Source organism: Carassius auratus, chromosome 9, assembly GCF_003368295.1.
Source record: "Carassius auratus strain Wakin chromosome 9, ASM336829v1, whole genome shotgun sequence".
NCBI lineage: Eukaryota > Metazoa > Chordata > Actinopteri > Cypriniformes > Cyprinidae > Carassius > Carassius auratus.
This window is the reverse complement of record NC_039251.1, coordinates 34,443,062-34,463,061: the sequence shown is the minus strand read 5'-3', so window position 1 is coordinate 34,463,061 and position 20,000 is coordinate 34,443,062. Positions and strand designations below refer to the sequence as shown.

The following is a 20,000-nucleotide window of genomic DNA, read 5'->3' as shown; positions in this document are numbered from 1 at the left end:
AGTGGAAGCAATCAAAAACAACAAAAAGAGCAATGATATATAAGTGCTATAACAAGTCTCAGTTAGGTTAACACAGTACACGTAGCATGGGATTTTAAATAATATAATATAAAGAAAACAGATAGAATAGAAAAAGAATAATGCAAGCTATTGTTAGGTCTTATTTATACAATTGCATAATAAATGAAAAGAAAATAGAATACAAAAAGATTAGAAAGGTAGTTAGATTTTTAAAGAATAGAATTAGAACAGTGAGTGTTAAAGTTAGAGGGTCAAATAAAGATGGAAGAGATGTGTTTTAAGCCGATTCTTGAAGATGGCTAAGGACTCAGCTGCTCGGATTGAGTTGGGGAGTTCACTCCACCAGAAGGGAACATTTAATTTAAAAGTCCGTAAAAGTGACTTTCTGCTTCTTTGGGATGAACAATCAAGCGACGTTCACTTGCAGAATGCAAGCTTCTAGAGGCACATAAGTCTGAAGTAACGAATTTAGGTAAATGGGTGCAGAGCCAGTGGTAGTTTTGTAGGCAAACATCAATGCCTTGAATTTTATGCGAGCAGCTATTGGAAGCCAGTGCAAATTGATAAACAGAGGTGTGACGTGTATTCTTTCCGGCTCATTAAAAATTAATCTTGCTGCCGCGTTCTGAATTAATTGTAAAGGTTTGGTAGAATTGGCTGGAAGACCTGCCAAGAGAGCATTGCAATAGTCCAGCCACAGAACAAGAGCTTGAACAAGGAGTTGTGCAGCATGTTCCCAAAGAAAGGGCTTGATCTTCTTGATGTTGAATAAAGCAAATCTGCAGGATCAGACAGTTTTAGCAATGTGGTCTGAGAAAGTCAGCTGATCATCAATCATAACTCCAAGGCTTCTAGCTGTTTTTGAAGGAGTTATGGTTGATGTGCCTAACTGGTAGGGATGAATGATTTTAGAAAATAATATAATTGTGATTTTTTTTTTTTTTTTAATAATATTGAAATGTAATATGCAATTATTTTTTAAAGCTCTTTATGTTCTGTATTATTCAACAAAGAAGAGCTAAAAATCGTTGTATAGTATGACCAACACAATATTAGATAGATTAAACATAAATGTTATTTTCTGTAGACCAGGCCTAGGTCATGATGAAATTAGGGATAAATTGATATGAATGACATTTTTATTAAAAAACTACAATCACAGTAGTATATTGACTGATTTGTTGAACTTCACAGCAGAGAACACAGTGGGAACACAGCAGAACACATTATAATCAGGACACTGTCTATATCACGATCTCCGGCTGGAGTGCCTGCGAGCTTCATTAAAGGGCACTCCATATCAGACTCTTGCCACTTCACCTTCGACTACATTTCCCATAATCCTTTGCCAAGACTCATCAATTGCAATCACCTGTCTCTCATCACCTAATCAGTCTCAGTTACACACATCCACACACACTTTGTTGATTATTGTTAAGCCTTGTACTTGTACTGTACTGTTTTGTAGTCTTGTTGTTCTGACCCTAGCCTGTTTATCTCGCCTTTGATCTTTTGCTGCTTGCCTTTATTGGTTGCCTGTTTGGATTATTGTCTTTCCTTGCCCTCTGGACACTGTTTGCTGGTATACAACCTTTGCCTGTCTGACTATGCTCTTTGTTAGAATAAAGCTGCTGTTGGATCCGACCTTTCCTACACAACCCTGATTGTAACGCCTGTTTCACACATACTCCGTCAGCAGTGCGTCTGCAGTCCGAGTGTGTTATGTGTGTTGTGCTGAAGCAGCACGGACTCATTGTGCTCTCACACAGCACGCGTTTGCAGTCCGCTACTGATCCGTATCGGTCTAAGCCACAAAACACAACATTTGTCCATTATTAAAAATATATATATCTTTCATCACAGTACAGTAACAATCTTTCATAGACATATTTAAATACAAATATAAACAAACGTATTACTCATGCATTTGACTGCGAGGTTTTTATAATAAGTTGCTGAAACAAGCTGCAACACATTTAAACAACATTAGCCTAATTTTCTTGTTAGGATATCACAAACAGTTATAATAAAAAAAAATCAAATCTTTATTACACTCAATCCAACGGGTCTTAAATAACTTTGTTTTTCAGCCTCTATAAAAGTGCATATATAATGTTGCCTTGTTTCTCTAAAGTTGCTCTTTTTCTTGTTTTAAATCAATCCAAAACCCATGTGTTGCATGTGAAACACAGTAGGCTTCGATTAGTATACATTTATTGTGAAATGACTTTATTTCCGTGTCGATCCATGTTTATTTGTACCGCGAACAATGTGACTTTAATTCAGCGCATGCAGCACAGCACAAATAGACTCGATACGTAAACGATCGCCGCACTGCTGCAGACGCACTGCTCCTGGAACGCACTGACGGACCGCAACCATGTGCAGTGTGAACGCTGGAATCCGTTAACATTAGGGGTGTAACGGTTCATAAAATTCATGGTTCGGTTCGATACGATACACTGATGTCACAGTTCGGTACATTTTAGATACAGCAAAATGTAAAAACATCTCAACTTTTCAGAATGCCGCAAGCGCACCGCGGGTCATGTGACAAGAACTAGCCAATCAGCTTCATCCTTTCCCGTAACAACGTTGAAAGCTCAGCCAAGATGAAGGATCAGCTGATCATAGTTGTATATGGATTGCAATTTTAAAAATAAATTTAGTAGCAGAGCTACTGCAAGCGATTTTTAGAGCTGCAAATCCATTTATCCTTTGCTGAAATTTCCGCGTCTCATGGAGAGAGCACGTCATTGTTGCTTAGCAAAGACAGACGCCTCAGGGGCGCTTCTGTCCGAGCGCTTTGGAAAGGAGGAGAAAGACGCGCTTAGCGTTTTCCACGCATTTTTAGGAGTGATATGTGAACGGCCCCTAAGGTGCTCGCTCACTCAGCACGCGCTGAAGGCTCGTTGCAAAATGTCTAATGCGTTTAACAGACCAGAAATAGAAGATCCTCCAATAACCAACAGGTCTGGTGTTTGGGTGCACTTTGGATTCCCTGTAAGCTACTGGCCACCGCGTACCGTGCATGAACTGCCTGCTCACTCAGCGCATACTGAGTGAGCGAGCGCCTGCTGAGTAGCCTAACATAAACATATAAGCTGGTGTTTTTTTCTTCTTCGGGGGTGTCAGGGGCGTTGCCTGTTACGTTGTTTGGGTTATTGGGCTACCTTGTTGAACGCATATCATTATATTTCACTTTTTTAATATATATAATTAATAAGTCCAACAAACCATTAGGTTACATAATGTGTACCGCGTACCGAACCGAAAGCCTCGTACCGAACGGTTCAATACGAATACGCGTATCGTTACACCACTAATTAACATGGGTGCGTAAAAAAATACGCACCGCAGACGGAGTATGTGTGAAACGGGCGTAACTCTACACCGGACGCGGCGCGACTCAACTAAACCCTACATTAAACTGATGCCTTGTTCTATTTATGACGTATTGACACAGTTAAACAAGTCTCCAATGATTTGTTAATTTCTGCTGACTCTGGCTCTCTGTCAATCCTGATTTTACTCGATCTCAGCACAGCCTTTGACACTGTAGACCATTCTCTTTTACTCTCTCGACTGGAAATAGTTTTTGGTATTACTGACACTGCTTTAAATTGGTTCCAGTCTTATCTATCAGTTCGTAGGCAGGTTGTGTCCCTGGGTGGTTACAGGTCCAACATTGGCTCAGTGTAGTTTGGTGTTCATCAGGGTTCAGATGTATGTACATTTTTCCCCTTGGGCAATTTTTAAGATCCCTTGGTCTTAAGTTTGTCTTATATTCACTCTAAACCTGGTGATAATTCGGCTGCTGCCTTTCTTGAACATTGCATATTGGAGGTAAAAATATGGTCGTCTCAAAATGTTCTTTGTCTCAACAGTGACAAGACTGAGGTTATGCTGATTGGTTCACCCCATCAAATACGTAAAGCTAGAATTTTAAACTTAAAATGGATGGGTCTATTATGGAGTTTAAAGCAAAATAAAAACATCTGGGGGTGATATTTGATTCAAACTTAACTTTTGGTCCTCATGTTCAGAACACGGTTAAAGGATCATTTCTTCACCTTAGAAACATTGCAAGACTGCGTCCCGTGTTTTTCAGTGGCTGAAAAGCTGATCAATACGTTTGTCTTTTCTCGAATTGACCACTGTAATGCTTTGCCCGCTGGCTTTTATAATAATAAAGTTTATGATTCACTGAATTAGTCATATGTTAGTTTGTTTTTGTATTTGTCAGTAATGATTTTCTCTCATATCCATGGTCTTAGAATTAGAATGTCTAATCAAATTATTGTACACGATCAGATCTAGTATACAGTAAATAACAGAAGGGAGGTTGCTAAAGACAGGTCAACATTGCAAACATGAATACAAGCCAGCCAGTAAATCATCATATAGCATATTTAGCAGTTTGTCACACTTTAATTCTTGTATTTAAGTATATTTCTCACTTTATAAACCCTTGTCTTGGTACTAGTAATCTATAACACATTTAATTAAAACCATATTGATAGTAGGCCTATAAATAGTTCTAAATTAGTTGTTTATTAGTATATACTATAGATTTATGCTGTAAAATATTGAATTAAATGTCTAATGCTTATAGGTGAGAATGGGGTAAGATCAGCCATCTTCAGATGAGTTAAGATGATGCAGAAGTATAATCAAAGTATCTATCCCAGTCTAATGAATCTATTCCTGTCATTTTAAATGATCAGAATGTATCCATTACAAAGAGTTCTTAAAATATGGCTTCTTAAAGAAGTGTTCCCTGGGCTCAGTTTGCCCGGGGTTAGGGGTAAGTTGACCCTAGTTGAGGCAGTGGGTAAGATGCACCATCTGGGTGTAAAATGACCATCTGATCAAATCTGATTCAAACCAATGTGAAATATTTAATAATTAAAAAACTAATTGAATAATTTCCTTTCTCAAACCGTCATATTTATTTTTATAAAGTTAACTTTAACAACATAAAACCAACCAAATTATGTTTACATTTCAATATTTAATTGTTTGCATTTCTGAAACCATATGTTGAAGACTAAAGTTGTATCCTTCCTAAGACCAGACTAAACCGAGAGTTTGTTGGACATTAGTGACTACAGGTGAGATATATCTGATTATAATGTGATGAAAAGCATGTTCTGGTTCTTATCAGAGAAGGATTTGGTGCATGTGTACACTGTCCCTATCAAATAAACTACAATATATGTTTATATGATAAACTAAACCAGTAATGTCACATTAAAATACCAGTTTATAATTTAGAGATTTAACTGAACCACAGTGCCTTATGGTGGGGTCAAATAAAATGCTGACTCCATTTACCCCACAGCATTTGGCTCACTTTGCCCCATAGTTGCCTTTTTTTTTTTTTTAATAACCACTTTTGATAACCAGTTCAAGCAAATATTTAGCTAAAGGATTTGCATGGGTTTTATGTTGCTAAATCACCTATATGTATCATAAATATTTTAGACCTGGATAAGTTTAACCTGATTTGGTGTAAAAACCATTACATCTGTTATGTTAAAATTGTACTTTGACAAGCCCCAAAAAAAGTTTTTAGAGTAAATGTGTGCCTTCCACTGCTCCCGTGTGTTTCTCCTTTCACAGTCTTGCAGAAATGATGGGTGGTTCCAAAACACATGATCACATGATGACGGTAAAAGTGTACATTTGGCAAGAAACAGTGCAGTCTCTTTTAATTTGTATATTTGTAACAAGCACCCACACCACAGTGCCCCTTTTTTGGTTTGGGCCACCGCCCCTCAGAATGTTGGTGCATGTGTGAGATGTATGAACACTGGTCATCTGAAATAGAGTAGAAACAGGGTGTCCGCGGGGTTTTAAAAAGTATTAAAAAGTGATAAATCAAAATGGTCAAATTTAAGGCCATTAAAAGTGTTAAATGTGGTCTCAGAGGTATTATTTTTTTCCAAATTAGGTATTATTTTTTCCAGACTATCAGGTGTCTTATTCTGATTGAAATTCTATCTGCGTTCGTGTTAGTTCGTTTATATGGGCTTTAGCATATCTGGGCACATAATCAAAGATCTTCCGTCTCCGTCTCATGCTGACGTCATATTCAGTGGTCGTTCGGCATCATCTCAGAACACTGCGCGCTCAACAGAAGTGGCTGGCTTACGTTTTATTTTAGACTTGCTTCAAGGCATATCTTCAATGACTGGACAACCATCGTCGTCTTCATGGACAAATGCAAGTTTTCTAATAGCTGGGTTAACGACCGGTAGTACCGAGGTCCCGTTCAAACCCGGTTCTTGACAAGGGGCAAGGAACTCGACCGGAAGTTGAAGTCGGGTGGGGGCTGCCATCTTTTAGCAGAACTTCACTTGCGTTAGCATCCCATTGACTCCCATTCATTTTGGCGTCACTTTGACAGCGAATAACTTTACATCTGAGGCGTTTAAAGACTCTGTTGGTCCATTATTTATTTCTAAAGATACACGAGAATGTATAAAGGGCTCCATTACCTTCTATGTTACATTATGGCCCCGTATGAACAGTTTTTGTAAAAAATAGGCTAACGATTGCGTCATAACCACTCGGCTCTCTGTCGCATTACCGTACAGACAGGAGGAGAAGCTCGCAGGCAATTAACTTAATATGGCGTACTGGCGTTACATTTTAAAATACTATACAAAATAATTAATCAGAATACTTACTCCTGCTCACTCACGCCAAAGAACTCCCCGCTCAAGCTCGCCGTCTCTGCAAGATTAACGATGGCAGTTTGCACGCACAGCTACTAGAAGATTTACAGCTGTCAGACAGGTTGCTGACGTCGTCAAGTTTCGTTTGAGTCTGCGCGTCAGAAACGGAAGTGCTAAAAAACGCTAAAACTGGGCTTCATTTGTCTCAATTGAGTTCCAATGGGGTCGCTGTGTCCATTTCTTTTACTGTCTATGGTTCTTGACGCATACAACGCTATGATTTCCGCGAAGCAGAAAAGGAGTACGGAATCTCAAAATCCAGTCATGTAAATGAAACTTACATTTTAATATGGACAGTCATGGAATTTGTGAATGCATAAATTAATCAAATCAAATCTCCATATGGACCAGTATCTGTAAATGTTAAGCCGCAAAAGTTGTTTGAAATATAAATCCATGTTCTGCGCGTCTCTGTGTGAATTAATGAATGACAGAGACGTGCAGGTTTATTTACTACATAGACTGAAGCGCATGACGCTTGCATTAATTTCAGCATATGTTGTCTTCTCCTGTCAAAATATTTTCGAAAAATCAGAAGACATACCGGTTTCTCCGGTAGTGGGCGGAGCTAATGGGCAAATAGAAATTTCAAAATGACAAATATGCATTCATTAGGCCTAAAAGAAAATTTTTACATAAGGGCATTGTGCTAGAAATATTACTATTATTTAGTAAAACGTATGTGATACTGCTAACACTGTTGCAAAAAAATAAAAAACTTTATTTAAAAAAAAAAAAAAAATCTCAATATTTCTCCCATGTTTTAATTTTAATAGCAAATCCCCTTTATTTACCAAACATAAAATGTTTAAATTTGATAAATTAAAAGACAAATTAAATTTGGGTGAAACTTGTTTACTGTTTTTCATAATTATATAACTTGTAGAAAAACTTTAAACACAATTCTAAATAAGTATAAAGAATGGCATTGGTTTTATTTTTAGTGCTAAAAAGTTTTTTTTTTTTATTAGCAAATTTTTGTGTTTTGCTTTGGTACCGAAATTGGTACCGAGAACCGTGGATTTTCACTGGTATCGGTACCGAATACTGAAATATTGGTACCGTGACAACACTAACAGGCAGGCTTATTGTTCGGTCTATCCATTTTCTCCATTGCACATTTTATGGTATTTGATTTATTTTTATTTACTAAGTGAAATAAATGTGCAATATGCTGTCAACATCAGTCTCTAAATCTATTATTTTTTGTATTTTATATATGTCAAAATCTGTGTAAATAATAGAAAGGTCGCTGATTAACACTTGCAATTCAGTGTCGTGATGGTTTTAAAAAATATTCTGAAGGTAGTGAAAAAGGTATTAAAAAGTAGTAAATTTAACTTAAGGATTGCTGTATATACCCTGAGAAAGGTCTTGTTCTCAAATCTCTTTGAAATGCTTTGAAAGATCAAAGCACACACCATACTTCTGATGATGACTGGTGCACATGTTAAAGTGCTGGTTTTATTGAGTATGAAAGTGTAGACAGGGACATGTCTCGCAGTTAAAATCCCCACCCAGAACTGATATTGGAGAACGGAGATTTGACAGAAAGAGTTTCTGACCAGCAGTAAGGCTGAATTTGTGTAGAAATGTCACAAGCAGTGGATTTGTCATGGCAGGGGATGCTAAACCTGAGTGACTCAATGCTGTCTGTAGTTTGACTAGCAGTGCTGAATCTTCTGAAGAAATCAGCCTGTTATGATGAGTCCATGCTAGTTTAGCAGCTAACACACCCCGTCATCCTCAGGACATGCCATATACATTTATAGAGAACTTTAAACAGTACAGATCCTTTCAAAGCAGAACTTTCTCACATTTGGCTCCCAAACTCTGGAATAGCCTTCCTGATAATGTTCGGGGTTCAGACACACTCTCTCTGTTTAAATCTAGATTAAAAACACATCTCTTTCACCAAGCAGTCAAGTAATGCTTGGTGAACTAGGTAACTAGGATTTAGACAAGCTCCAGTCTGGATCCAGAACACCTGAGAAGAGATGATGCTGACCCTCAGAGGACCCCAGATGATGCTGACCCTGAATCAACAACAGAACTAACAAATATTGCTACAAGTGTGACTGCATCATATAATAACTGCTGGTAATAATGTTCATCTGAAAAATCCTGTCAAATGCACACAAACTGACAGTCACCACTTATAAGCTTCTACTAAATATTGTAGAAACGTAATTTTCTATAAAGTTGCTTTGCGCGCTATACAAATAAAATTGAATTGAATTGAGTTGAAAACTGTAAACAGTACTGAAGAGGGAAATAAGAGTGACACTCGTTAGTTTCTGCTGTATATCAGTTCAGATCTGATGTCGTTTAACCTCACTGCTCATCATTTACACCAGAAACATGGGTAAAAGAAGACAGCTGACAGTGTGAAAGACAAATAGACATAAAGGTTTGTGTAAAACCTGCAGAAAGGACAAGAAAGTTCTGTTGAGTTGATAAATAACACACAGTCCTGTGAAGTTGTGATTGTTCTTCCATTAGTGTCAGTGAGTTGTTTTGTGCTGGTGCTGTTTTTATATTTGTGGTTCTTTCCTCCGCCTCATGGATGTGAGCTATTCTTAACGTTATCTCTGCTCTCGAAGCTGTTCATTTGGTTTGAGCAGATCAGCCTGAGCCGCTGAGTTTGTGAGTTTGTCTGAAGCACATGAGTCGAGGCTCAGGATCAGGATCAGGATCAGGGCTGTTCACAGTGAAGAGAACTCCTGTCCGTTCACATACAGCGGCACTGACCCTGCTGTCATCCATTCATCTGCTTCTTTCTAACTGATTTGCTCTGTGTTTCTGATCAGGGTCGACATGTCAAAACCGGGCAGCTGGCGGCCATCAAAGTCATGGACGTGACTGAAGTAAGTGCACACAGCTCACAGTGTGTCCAACAAAACCAGTGAATCAATGAACAACAGGAAGTACTGCACATCTGTACTCAGACAAACTCCTGCTGTGTGTGTGTGTGTGTGTGTCCTCAGGATGAAGAAGAGGAGATTAAGCTGGAGATTAACATGCTGAAGAAATACTCTCATCACAGAAACATCGCCACGTATTACGGTGCATTCATCAAGAAGAGTCCTCCAGGACACGACGACCAGCTGTGGGTCAGTTTCACACACACACACACAACCACACACACACTCACACACATGCGCGCACACTCACACACACACACACACACACACAACCACACACAACCACACACACACTCACACACATGCGCACATACACACACACACACACACACACATGCGCACACACATGCGCACACACACACATGCACACACACACACACACGCGCACACATGCGCGCACACACACACACACACACACACACATTCACATTCACTCACACACGTGCGCGCACACACACACACATTCACACCAGCCAAATGTGGGTGAGTTTGTGTTGTGGCGGTAAGGCCACCGTGGAGGGTAAATAACAATAAATCTTCCTTCTGGCTACTAAATGATGTCTAATATTAGCCAATGGCTAATAAATTGTCTGATTTTACTCGCCAGTATGTTAGTTGGAGGCTAAGTTTAGCACAGATATTTTCACTCGCAAACACTATCTGACTCTCCGTCAGACGATTACGTCCCTGTTTTGATTTCAGCAAATCAGTTCGAGCGAACGCACAAAACCTAATTAATATTCATGAATCCAGCAGCTCATTAATCCTTAGTAATCCTTAGTGTTTATAGTTTTTATTGGTAGGAATCATATTATTATTATCTTATCAGTATTTTAGTATGTTTTTTACAGAAACACTGAATGACCAAAAAAGCACCACCACCAGTGCAGTTAAAATGTTCAGTTAAAACGACTAATAATCATTCAAACATGGTTATCAAGTTTACTTCTAATTACTAAAGTTCTATTCTTAAATGATACTTGATTATTATAAAGCTTGACTGACTGGCGAGTAAACTAAAATAATTACTAGCCAATGGCGATTGCCAAGGTGTCCGTAGAGGTTTGTAAGTTATTATGTAGAAACAACATTGTGTGGCTACACGTGTTTGACAGCTCTGGCGTGGCGAGACGCGTAAAAACGATGAAAATGCTGTGTGTTCGTTTGTCAATGGCGTAAAAGTTTGCGAGGCGAGATTTCTTTTAGTGATACAGTGTTGAACAGGTGGAGTGTTCCCTCGACCACAAAAAAAAAACAAAAAACCTTCCACTTACACATACAAATACTAGTGAATTTAATACAGCATTATTAATGCGTAGGAAAACAGTTTAGAATGTGGTAAAAATGTTTCTGTGCATTAGAAGAGTTGAGTGCAGTGTATCATCGGTTGTGCTACAGAGCTGAGAATGAGCTGCTTCTGCAAGAGTCGGCTGTTTCTAAACCTATAAGCTGCCTAGATAGACAACATCTGAGCATCACTGAAAGAGAGTATGTCAAAATTTCACTGAGACTTGAGATTAAATAAACTGCTTAAGTATTGTAGATCTTGTAGTATTAATTTTCACATGCAGTTACTCATTGTCCGTTAAAAACAAGAAAGTGGTTGGTAAAAACATTAATTGGTGGTAGATTTAGAAATCCATCTGACACAGTGGCCAGTGGACAAAGATAATTTCCATCCCTGACTCTCACACACACACACACACACACACACACACACACTCGTTTGTTTTTGTGTAAAGTGTGTTCATCCCATAGGTGTAATGGTTTTTATTCTGTACAAACTGTATATTCTATGTCCCTTCACCAACCCTACACCTAACCCTAACCCTCACAGGAAACTTTGTGCATTTTTACTTTCGCAAAAAAACTTATTCTGTATGATTTATAAGTGTTTTGAAAAATGGGGACATGGGTTATGTCCTCATAAGTCACTCTCTCCTTGTAATACCTGTGTCATACCCATGTCATTATACAGAGATGTGTCCTGATATGTCACAAAAAGAAGAGCACACACACACACACACACAAACTCTCACACTCACTGCGCTGATCTCACTGTTCTGGATCGGCCCACTGACCTCCCTGACACCACTGGTCTGAACTGGAGGGAGGCGATCATCCGGTGTCTGGAGAGCATCTGGATCCAGAGCCCAGCCCGCCATCACCTCACTGCATGGAGCCAAAATGGAGCTTATTGTGTATCTGGGACTGCTGGACTTTGAAGGTGACCTTATAGACTAGAAGGCAGATAAATATTTGGACATGCTCATTCTACTCCCACTTTCCTTGGACCTACCAGTCTGCCCTGAACTGTCTTCCAGCCCTATCATTCCCCTGTCTGACGTCCTCCCGGGGCTAGGAGTCTCGATCTGGTGTGTGTGGGCAGTGCTCACCAGCCCTGAGAGCCCGGAGGCTCTGAAGTGCCCACCCTCCCTCCCATCATCATGGTTGGAGAATACCTTTTCCTCTGCCTCCAGTCTCTTAGTCCCAGTCTCTGCCTCCAGTGTCTGCCTCCAGACTCTGAGTCCCAGTCTCTGCCTCCAGTCTCTGAGTCCCAGTCTCTGCCTCCAGTCTCTGAGTCCCAGTCTCTGCCTCCAGTCTCTGAGTCCCAGTCTCTGCCTCCAGTCTCTGCCTCCAGTCTCTGAGTCCCAGTCTCTGCCTCCAGTCTCTGCCTCCAGTCTCTCCCTCCAGACTCTGCCTCCAGTCTCTGAGTCCCAGTCTCTGCCTCCAGACTCTGCCTCAAGTTTCTGAGTCCCAGTCCCAGTCTCTGCCTCCAGACTCTGCCTCCAGTCTCTGCCTCCAGTCCCTGCCTCCAGTCCCTGCCTCCAGACTCTGCCTCCAGTCTCTGCCTCCAGTCTCTGAGTCCCAGTCTCTGCCTCCAGACTCTGCGTCCAGTATCTGAGTCCCAGTCTCTGCCTCCAGACTCTGCCTCCAGTCTCTGAGTCCCAGTCTCTGCCTCCAGACTCTGCCTCCAGTCTCTGAGTCCCAGTCTCTGCCTCCAGTCTCTGAGTCCCAGTCTCTGCCTCCAGACTCTGCCTCCAGTCTCTGAGTCCCAGTCTCTGCCTCCAGACTCTGCCTCAAGTTTCTGAGTCCCAGTCTCTGCCTCCAGACTCTGCCTCCAGTCTCTGCCTCCAGTCTCTGCCTCCAGTCCCTGCCTCCAGTCCCTGCCTCCAGACTCTGCCTCCAGTCTCTGCCTCCAGTCTCTGAGTCCCAGTCTCTGCCTCCAGACTCTGCGTCCAGTATCTGAGTCCCAGTCTCTGCCTCCAGACTCTGCCTCCAGTCTCTGAGTCCCAGTCTCTGCCTCCAGACTCTGCCTCCAGTCTCTGAGTCCCAGTCTCTTCCTCCAGTCTCTGCCTCCAGTCTCTGAGTCCCAGTCTCTGCCTCCAGTCTCTGAGTCCCAGTCTCTGCCTCCAGTCTCTGCCTCCAGTCTCTGCCTCCAGTCTCTGCCTCCAGTCTCTGAGTCCCAGTGTCTGCCTCCAGTCTCTGAGTCCCAGTCTCGAGTCCCAGTCTCTGCCTCCAGTCTCTGCCTCCAGTCTCTGCCTCCAGTCTCTCCCTCCAGACTCTGCCTCCAGTCTCTGAGTCCCAGTCTCTGCCTCCAGACTCTGCCTCAAGTTTCTGAGTCCCAGTCCCAGTCTCTGCCTCCAGACTCTGCCTCCAGTCTCTGCCTCCAGTCCCTGCCTCCAGTCCCTGCCTCCAGACTCTGCCTCCAGTCTCTGAGTCCCAGTCTCTGCCTCCAGACTCTGCGTCCAGTATCTGAGTCCCAGTCTCTGCCTCCAGACTCTGCCTCCAGTCTCTGAGTCCCAGTCTCTGCCTCCAGACTCTGCCTCCAGTCTCTGAGTCCCAGTCTCTGCCTCCAGACTCTGCCTCCAGTTTCTGCCTCCAGTCTCTGCCTCCAGACTTTGAGTCCTAGTCTCTGCCTACAGACTCTGCCTCAAGTTTCTGAGTCCCAGTCCCAGACTCTGCCTCCAGTCTCTGCCTCCAGTCCCTGCCTCCAGTCCCTGCCTCCAGACTCTGCCTCCAGTCTCTGCCTCCAGTCTCTGAGTCCCAGACTCTGCGTCCAGTATCTGAGTCCCAGTCCCTGCCTCCAGTCCCTGCCTCCAGTCCCTGCCTCCAGACTCTGCCTCCAGTCTCTGAGTCCCAGTCTCTGCCTCCAGACTCTGCCTCCAGTCTCTGAGTCCCAGTCCCAGACTCTGCCTCCAGTTTCTGCCTCCAGTCTCTGCCTCCAGTCTCTGAGTCCCAGTCTCTGCCTCCAGACTCTGCCTCCAGACTCTGCCTCCAGTCTCTGCCTCCAGTCCCTGCCTCCAGTCCCTGCCTCCAGACTCTGCCTCCAGTCTCTGCCTCCAGTCTCTGAGTCCCAGTCTCTGCCTCCAGACTCTGCGTCCAGTCTCTGAGTCCCAGTCTCTGCCTCCAGACTCTGCCTCCAGTCTCTGAGTCCCAGACTCTGCCTCCAGTCCCTGCCTCCAGACTCTGCCTCCAGACTCTGCCTCCAGTCTCTGCCTCCAGTCTCTGAGTCCCAGTCTCTGCCTCCAGACTCTGCCTCCAGTCTCTGCCTCCAGACTCTGCCTCCAGACTCTGCCTCCAGTCTCTTCCTCCAGTCTCTGCCTCCAGTCTCTGAGTCCCAGTCTCTGCCTCCAGACTCTGCCTCCAGTCTCTGAGTCCCAGTCTCTGCCTCCAGACTCTGCCTCCAGTTTCTGCCTCCAGTCTCTGCCTCCAGACTTTGAGTCCTAGTCTCTGCCTACAGACTCTGCCTCAAGTTTCTGAGTCCCAGTCCCAGACTCTGCCTCCAGTCTCTGCCTCCAGTCCCTGCCTCCAGTCCCTGCCTCCAGACTCTGCCTCCAGTCTCTGCCTCCAGTCTCTGAGTCCCAGACTCTGCGTCCAGTATCTGAGTCCCAGTCCCAGACTCTGCCTCCAGTCTCTGCCTCCAGTCCCTGCCTCCAGTCCCTGCCTCCAGACTCTGCCTCCAGTCTCTGAGTCCCAGTCTCTGCCTCCAGTCTCTGAGTCCCAGTCTCTGCCTCCAGACTCTGCCTCCAGTTTCTGCCTCCAGTCTCTGCCTCCAGACTTTGAGTCCTAGTCTCTGCCTCCAGACTCTGCCTCAAGTTTCTGAGTCCCAGTCCCAGACTCTGCCTCCAGTCTCTGCCTCCAGTCCCTGCCTCCAGTCCCTGCCTCCAGACTCTGCCTCCAGTCTCTGCCTCCAGACTCTGCCTCCAGTCTCTGCCTCCAGTCTCTGAGTCCCAGACTCTGCGTCCAGTATCTGAGTCCCAGTCCCAGACTCTGCCTCCAGTCTCTGCCTCCAGTCCCTGCCTCCAGTCCCTGCCTCCAGTCCCTGCCTCCAGACTCTGCCTCCAGTCTCTGAGTCCCAGTCTCTGCCTCCAGACTCTGCCTCCAGTCTCTGAGTCCCAGTCTCTGCCTCCAGACTCTGCCTCCAGTTTCTGCCTCCAGTCTCTGCCTCCAGTCTCTGAGTCCCAGTCTCTGCCTCCAGACTCTGCCTCCAGACTCTGCCTCCAGTCTCTGCCTCCAGTCCCTGCCTCCAGTCCCTGCCTCCAGACTCTGCCTCCAGTCTCTGCCTCCAGTCTCTGAGTCCCAGTCTCTGCCTCCAGACTCTGCGTCCAGTCTCTGAGTCCCAGTCTCTGCCTCCAGACTCTGCCTCCAGTCTCTGAGTCCCAGACTCTGCCTCCAGTCCCTGCCTCCAGACTCTGCCTCCAGACTCTGCCTCCAGACTCTGCCTCCAGTCTCTGCCTCCAGTCTCTGAGTCCCAGTCTCTGCCTCCAGACTCTGCGTCCAGTATCTGAGTCCCAGTCTCTGCCTCCAGACTCTGCCTCCAGTCTCTGCCTCCAGACTCTGCCTCCAGACTCTGCCTCCAGTCTCTTCCTCCAGTCTCTGCCTCCAGTCTCTGAGTCCCAGTCTCTGCCTCCAGACTCTGCCTCCAGTCTCTGAGTCCCAGTCTCTGCCTCCAGACTCTGCCTCCAGTTTCTGCCTCCAGTCTCTGCCTCCAGACTTTGAGTCCTAGTCTCTGCCTACAGACTCTGCCTCAAGTTTCTGAGTCCCAGTCCCAGACTCTGCCTCCAGTCTCTGCCTCCAGTCCCTGCCTCCAGTCCCTGCCTCCAGACTCTGCCTCCAGTCTCTGCCTCCAGTCTCTGAGTCCCAGACTCTGCGTCCAGTATCTGAGTCCCAGTCCCAGACTCTGCCTCCAGTCTCTGCCTCCAGTCTCAGACTCTGCTTCCAGTCTCTGCCTCCAGTCCCTGCCTCCAGTCCCTGCTTCCAGACTCTGCCTCCAGTCTCTGCCTCCAGTCTCTGAGTCCCAGTCTCTGCCTCCAGACTCTGAGTCCCAGTCCCAGACTCTGCCTCCAGTCTCTGCCTCCAGTCCCTGCCTCCAGACTCTGCCTCCAGTCTCTGCCTCCAGTCTCTGAGTCCCAGTCTCTGCCTCCAGACTCTGCGTCCAGTATCTGAGTCCCAGTCTCTGCCTCCAGACTCTGCCTCCAGTCTCTGCCTCCAGACTCTGCCTCCAGACTCTGCCTCCAGTCTCTTCCTCCAGTCTCTGCCTCCAGTCTCTGAGTCCCAGTCTCTGCCTCCAGACTCTGCCTCCAGTCTCTGAGTCCCAGTCTCTGCCTCCAGACTCTGCCTCCAGTTTCTGCCTCCAGTCTCTGCCTCCAGACTTTGAGTCCTAGTCTCTGCCTACAGACTCTGCCTCAAGTTTCTGAGTCCCAGTCCCAGACTCTGCCTCCAGTCTCTGCCTCCAGTCCCTGCCTCCAGTCCCTGCCTCCAGTCTCTGAGTCCCAGACTCTGCGTCCAGTATCTGAGTCCCAGTCCCAGACTCTGCCTCCAGTCTCTGCCTCCAGTCCCTGCCTCCAGTCCCTGCCTCCAGACTCTGCCTCCAGTCTCTGAGTCCCAGTCTCTGCCTCCAGACTCTGCCTCCAGTCTCTGAGTCCCAGTCTCTGCCTCCAGACTCTGCCTCCAGTTTCTGCCTCCAGTCTCTGCCTCCAGTCTCTGAGTCCCAGTCTCTGCCTCCAGACTCTGCCTCCAGACTCTGCCTCCAGTCTCTGCCTCCAGTCCCTGCCTCCAGTCCCTGCCTCCAGACTCTGCCTCCAGTCTCTGCCTCCAGTCTCTGAGTCCCAGTCTCTGCCTCCAGACTCTGCGTCCAGTCTCTGAGTCCCAGTCTCTGCCTCCAGACTCTGCCTCCAGTCTCTGAGTCCCAGACTCTGCCTCCAGTCCCTGCCTCCAGACTCTGCCTCCAGACTCTGCCTCCAGACTCTGCCTCCAGTCTCTGCCTCCAGTCTCTGAGTCCCAGTCTCTGCCTCCAGACTCTGCGTCCAGTATCTGAGTCCCAGTCTCTGCCTCCAGACTCTGCCTCCAGTCTCTGCCTCCAGACTCTGCCTCCAGACTCTGCCTCCAGTCTCTTCCTCCAGTCTCTGCCTCCAGTCTCTGAGTCCCAGTCTCTGCCTCCAGACTCTGCCTCCAGTCTCTGAGTCCCAGTCTCTGCCTCCAGACTCTGCCTCCAGTTTCTGCCTCCAGTCTCTGCCTCCAGACTTTGAGTCCTAGTCTCTGCCTACAGACTCTGCCTCAAGTTTCTGAGTCCCAGTCCCAGACTCTGCCTCCAGTCTCTGCCTCCAGTCCCTGCCTCCAGTCCCTGCCTCCAGACTCTGCCTCCAGTCTCTGCCTCCAGTCTCTGAGTCCCAGACTCTGCGTCCAGTATCTGAGTCCCAGTCCCAGACTCTGCCTCCAGTCTCTGCCTCCAGTCCCTGCCTCCAGTCCCTGCCTCCAGTCCCTGCCTCCAGACTCTGCCTCCAGTCTCTGAGTCCCAGTCTCTGCCTCCAGTCTCTGAGTCCCAGTCTCTGCCTCCAGACTCTGCCTCCAGTTTCTGCCTCCAGTCTCTGCCTCCAGACTTTGAGTCCTAGTCTCTGCCTCCAGACTCTGCCTCAAGTTTCTGAGTCCCAGTCCCAGACTCTGCCTCCAGTCTCTGCCTCCAGTCTCTGCCTCCAGTCCCTGCCTCCAGACTCTGCCTCCAGTCTCTGCCTCCAGTCTCTGAGTCCCAGACTCTGCGTCCAGTATCTGAGTCCCAGTCCCAGACTCTGCTTCCAGTCTCTGCCTCCAGTCCCTGCCTCCAGTCCCTGCCTCCAGACTCTGCCTCCAGTCTCTGCCTCCAGTCTCTGAGTCCCAGTCTCTGCCTCCAGACTCTGAGTCCCAGTCCCAGACTCTGCCTCCAGTCTCTGCCTCCAGTCCCTGCCTCCAGACTCTGCCTCCAGTCTCTGCCTCCAGTCTCTGAGTCCCAGACTCTGCGTCCAGTATCTGAGTCCCAGTCTCTGCCTCCAGACTCTGCCTCCAGTCTCTGAGTCCCAGTCTCTGCCTCCAGTCTCTACCTCCAGTCTCTGAGTCCCAGTCTCTGCCTCCAGTCTCTGCCTCCAGACTCTGCCTCCAGACTCTGCCTCCAGTCTCTGCCTCCAGTCTCTGCCTCCAGACTCTGCCTCCAGTCTCTGAGTCCCAGTCTCTGCCTCCAGACTCTGCCTCCAGTCTCTGAGTCCCAGTCTCTGCCTCCAGTCTCTGAGTCCCAGTCTCTGCCTCCAGACTCTGCCTCCAGTCTCTGCCTCCAGTCTCTGAGTCCCAGTCTCTGCCTCCAGACTCTGCCTCCAGTCTCTTCCTCCAGACTCTGCCTCCAGTCTCTGAGTCCCATACTCTGCCTCCAGTCTCTTGGCGCATCAGCCCAGTGGCTCCACAGTTTTCTCTGCCTCCAGACTCTGCCTCCAGTCTCTGCCTCCAGTCTCTGCCTCCAGACTCTGCCTCCAGTCTCTGCCTCCAGTCTCTTCCTCCAGACTCTTCCTCCAGACTCTGCCTCCAGTCTCTGAGTCCCATACTCTGCCTCCAGTCTCTTGGCGCGTCAGTCCAGTGGCTCCACAGTTTTCTCTGCCCCCAGACTCTGCCTCCAGTGTCTGCCTCCAGACTCTTCCTCCAGACTCTGCCTCCAGTCTCTGAGTCCCATACTTTGCCTCCAGTCTCTTGGCGCGTCAGCCCAGTGGCTCCACAGTTTTCTCTGCCCCCAGACTCTGCCTCCAGTCTCTGCCTCCAGACTCTGCCTCCAGTCTCTGCCTCCAGTCTCTGCCTCCAGTCTCTGCCTCCAGACTCTGCCTCCAGTCTCTGCCTCCAGTCTCTTCCTCCAGACTCTGCCTCCAGTCTCTGAGTCCCATACTCTGCCTCCTGTCTCTTTGCGCGTCGGCCCAGTGGCTCCACAGTTTTCTCTTCCTCCAGTCTCTGCCTCCAGTCTCTGAGTCCCATACTCTGCCTCCAGTCTCTGCCTCCAGACTCTGCCTCCAGTCTCTGAGTCCCATACTCTGCCTCCAGACTCTGCCTCCAGTCTCTGAGTCCCGTACACTGCCTCCAGTCTCTTGGCGCGTTGGCCCAGTGGCTCCACAGTTTTCTCTGCCTCCAGACTCTGACTCCAGACTCTGCCTTGGCCCGTCGGCCCAGTGCCTCCAACTCCCTCCTCTCCGCCGGGCTCTGCCTTGGTCTGTCATCGACCATCCGTTGTCTTGGGACTCCACTTCTTTGGCTCTGTCAGGCTCATCCTCATTCCTCTGTCGCTTCGGCTCCACTTCCGAATCCCTGCCTCTGTCTCAGTCGCCAGTAGCCCTCACTGCAGAACACAAGATCCAGGGGCGTGGTTGTATCCATATCAGGGGGTGGAGACGGGTAGGTTTAGGTATATGAGGAGTTGGATCTGGATCTCGTGTTCTTCAGTGAGGACCATCTCCTCGATCACCTGAGCCATCTGCTCCACCTTGGCCCTCCAGATCCTCCCGGTGACCCTGAACAACTGATCAGATCGCATGTAGTAGGTTGGGTAAAAAAAAGTTAGTCTAACAAAAAATTTTATTAGAAAAAAAAGTTTTAGAAATGAAGAAAAGACCTGAAGGAGTGGTGATGGTCTGTTAATGACCAATCATAAAGAAGTCTGTTTTAGTCAGTGCAGTGAAACACAGGATCTTAATGCGTTCTCAGTGGATTCCTGCAGGACTGCTTCAGTTATAATCAGAAGATCACACGTTTATACTATCTGGAGAACGAGACTATGATGTATGACTATGAGACACTCCCCTTTGCATGTGATGTTCAGAGAGAGTCGGGTTGTGCTTTATCACTGTCAGCGTCAAGATGATAGCTGTGTTTGACACTGTGTCTTCAGTTCTGTGTTCTGGGTCTATAGACATTTATATATATATGTGTGTGTGTGTGTGTGTCCAGTAAAGCAGTGCATCTCTCTTGCAGCTGGTGATGGAGTTCTGTGGAGCCGGTTCGATCACAGATCTGGTGAAGAACACTA

The 20,000-nt window shown here is 46.7% G+C and overlaps 1 protein-coding gene across 1 annotated transcript in view; it reads left to right on the top strand.

Moving 5' to 3' along the window:
• Nucleotides 1-20,000, top strand: part of LOC113109130 (mitogen-activated protein kinase kinase kinase kinase 4-like) — a 50,799-nt gene that overhangs the window by 4,244 nt on the left and 26,555 nt on the right. The window contains exons 3-5 of the mRNA XM_026272696.1: nucleotides 9,575-9,631; nucleotides 9,752-9,877; nucleotides 19,946-20,000. The exon at nucleotides 19,946-20,000 is cut by the window's right edge and continues 56 nt beyond it. Of these exons, the coding sequence (XP_026128481.1) occupies nucleotides 9,575-9,631; nucleotides 9,752-9,877; nucleotides 19,946-20,000 (238 nt within the window). The remainder of the gene's footprint in view (nucleotides 1-9,574; nucleotides 9,632-9,751; nucleotides 9,878-19,945) is intronic.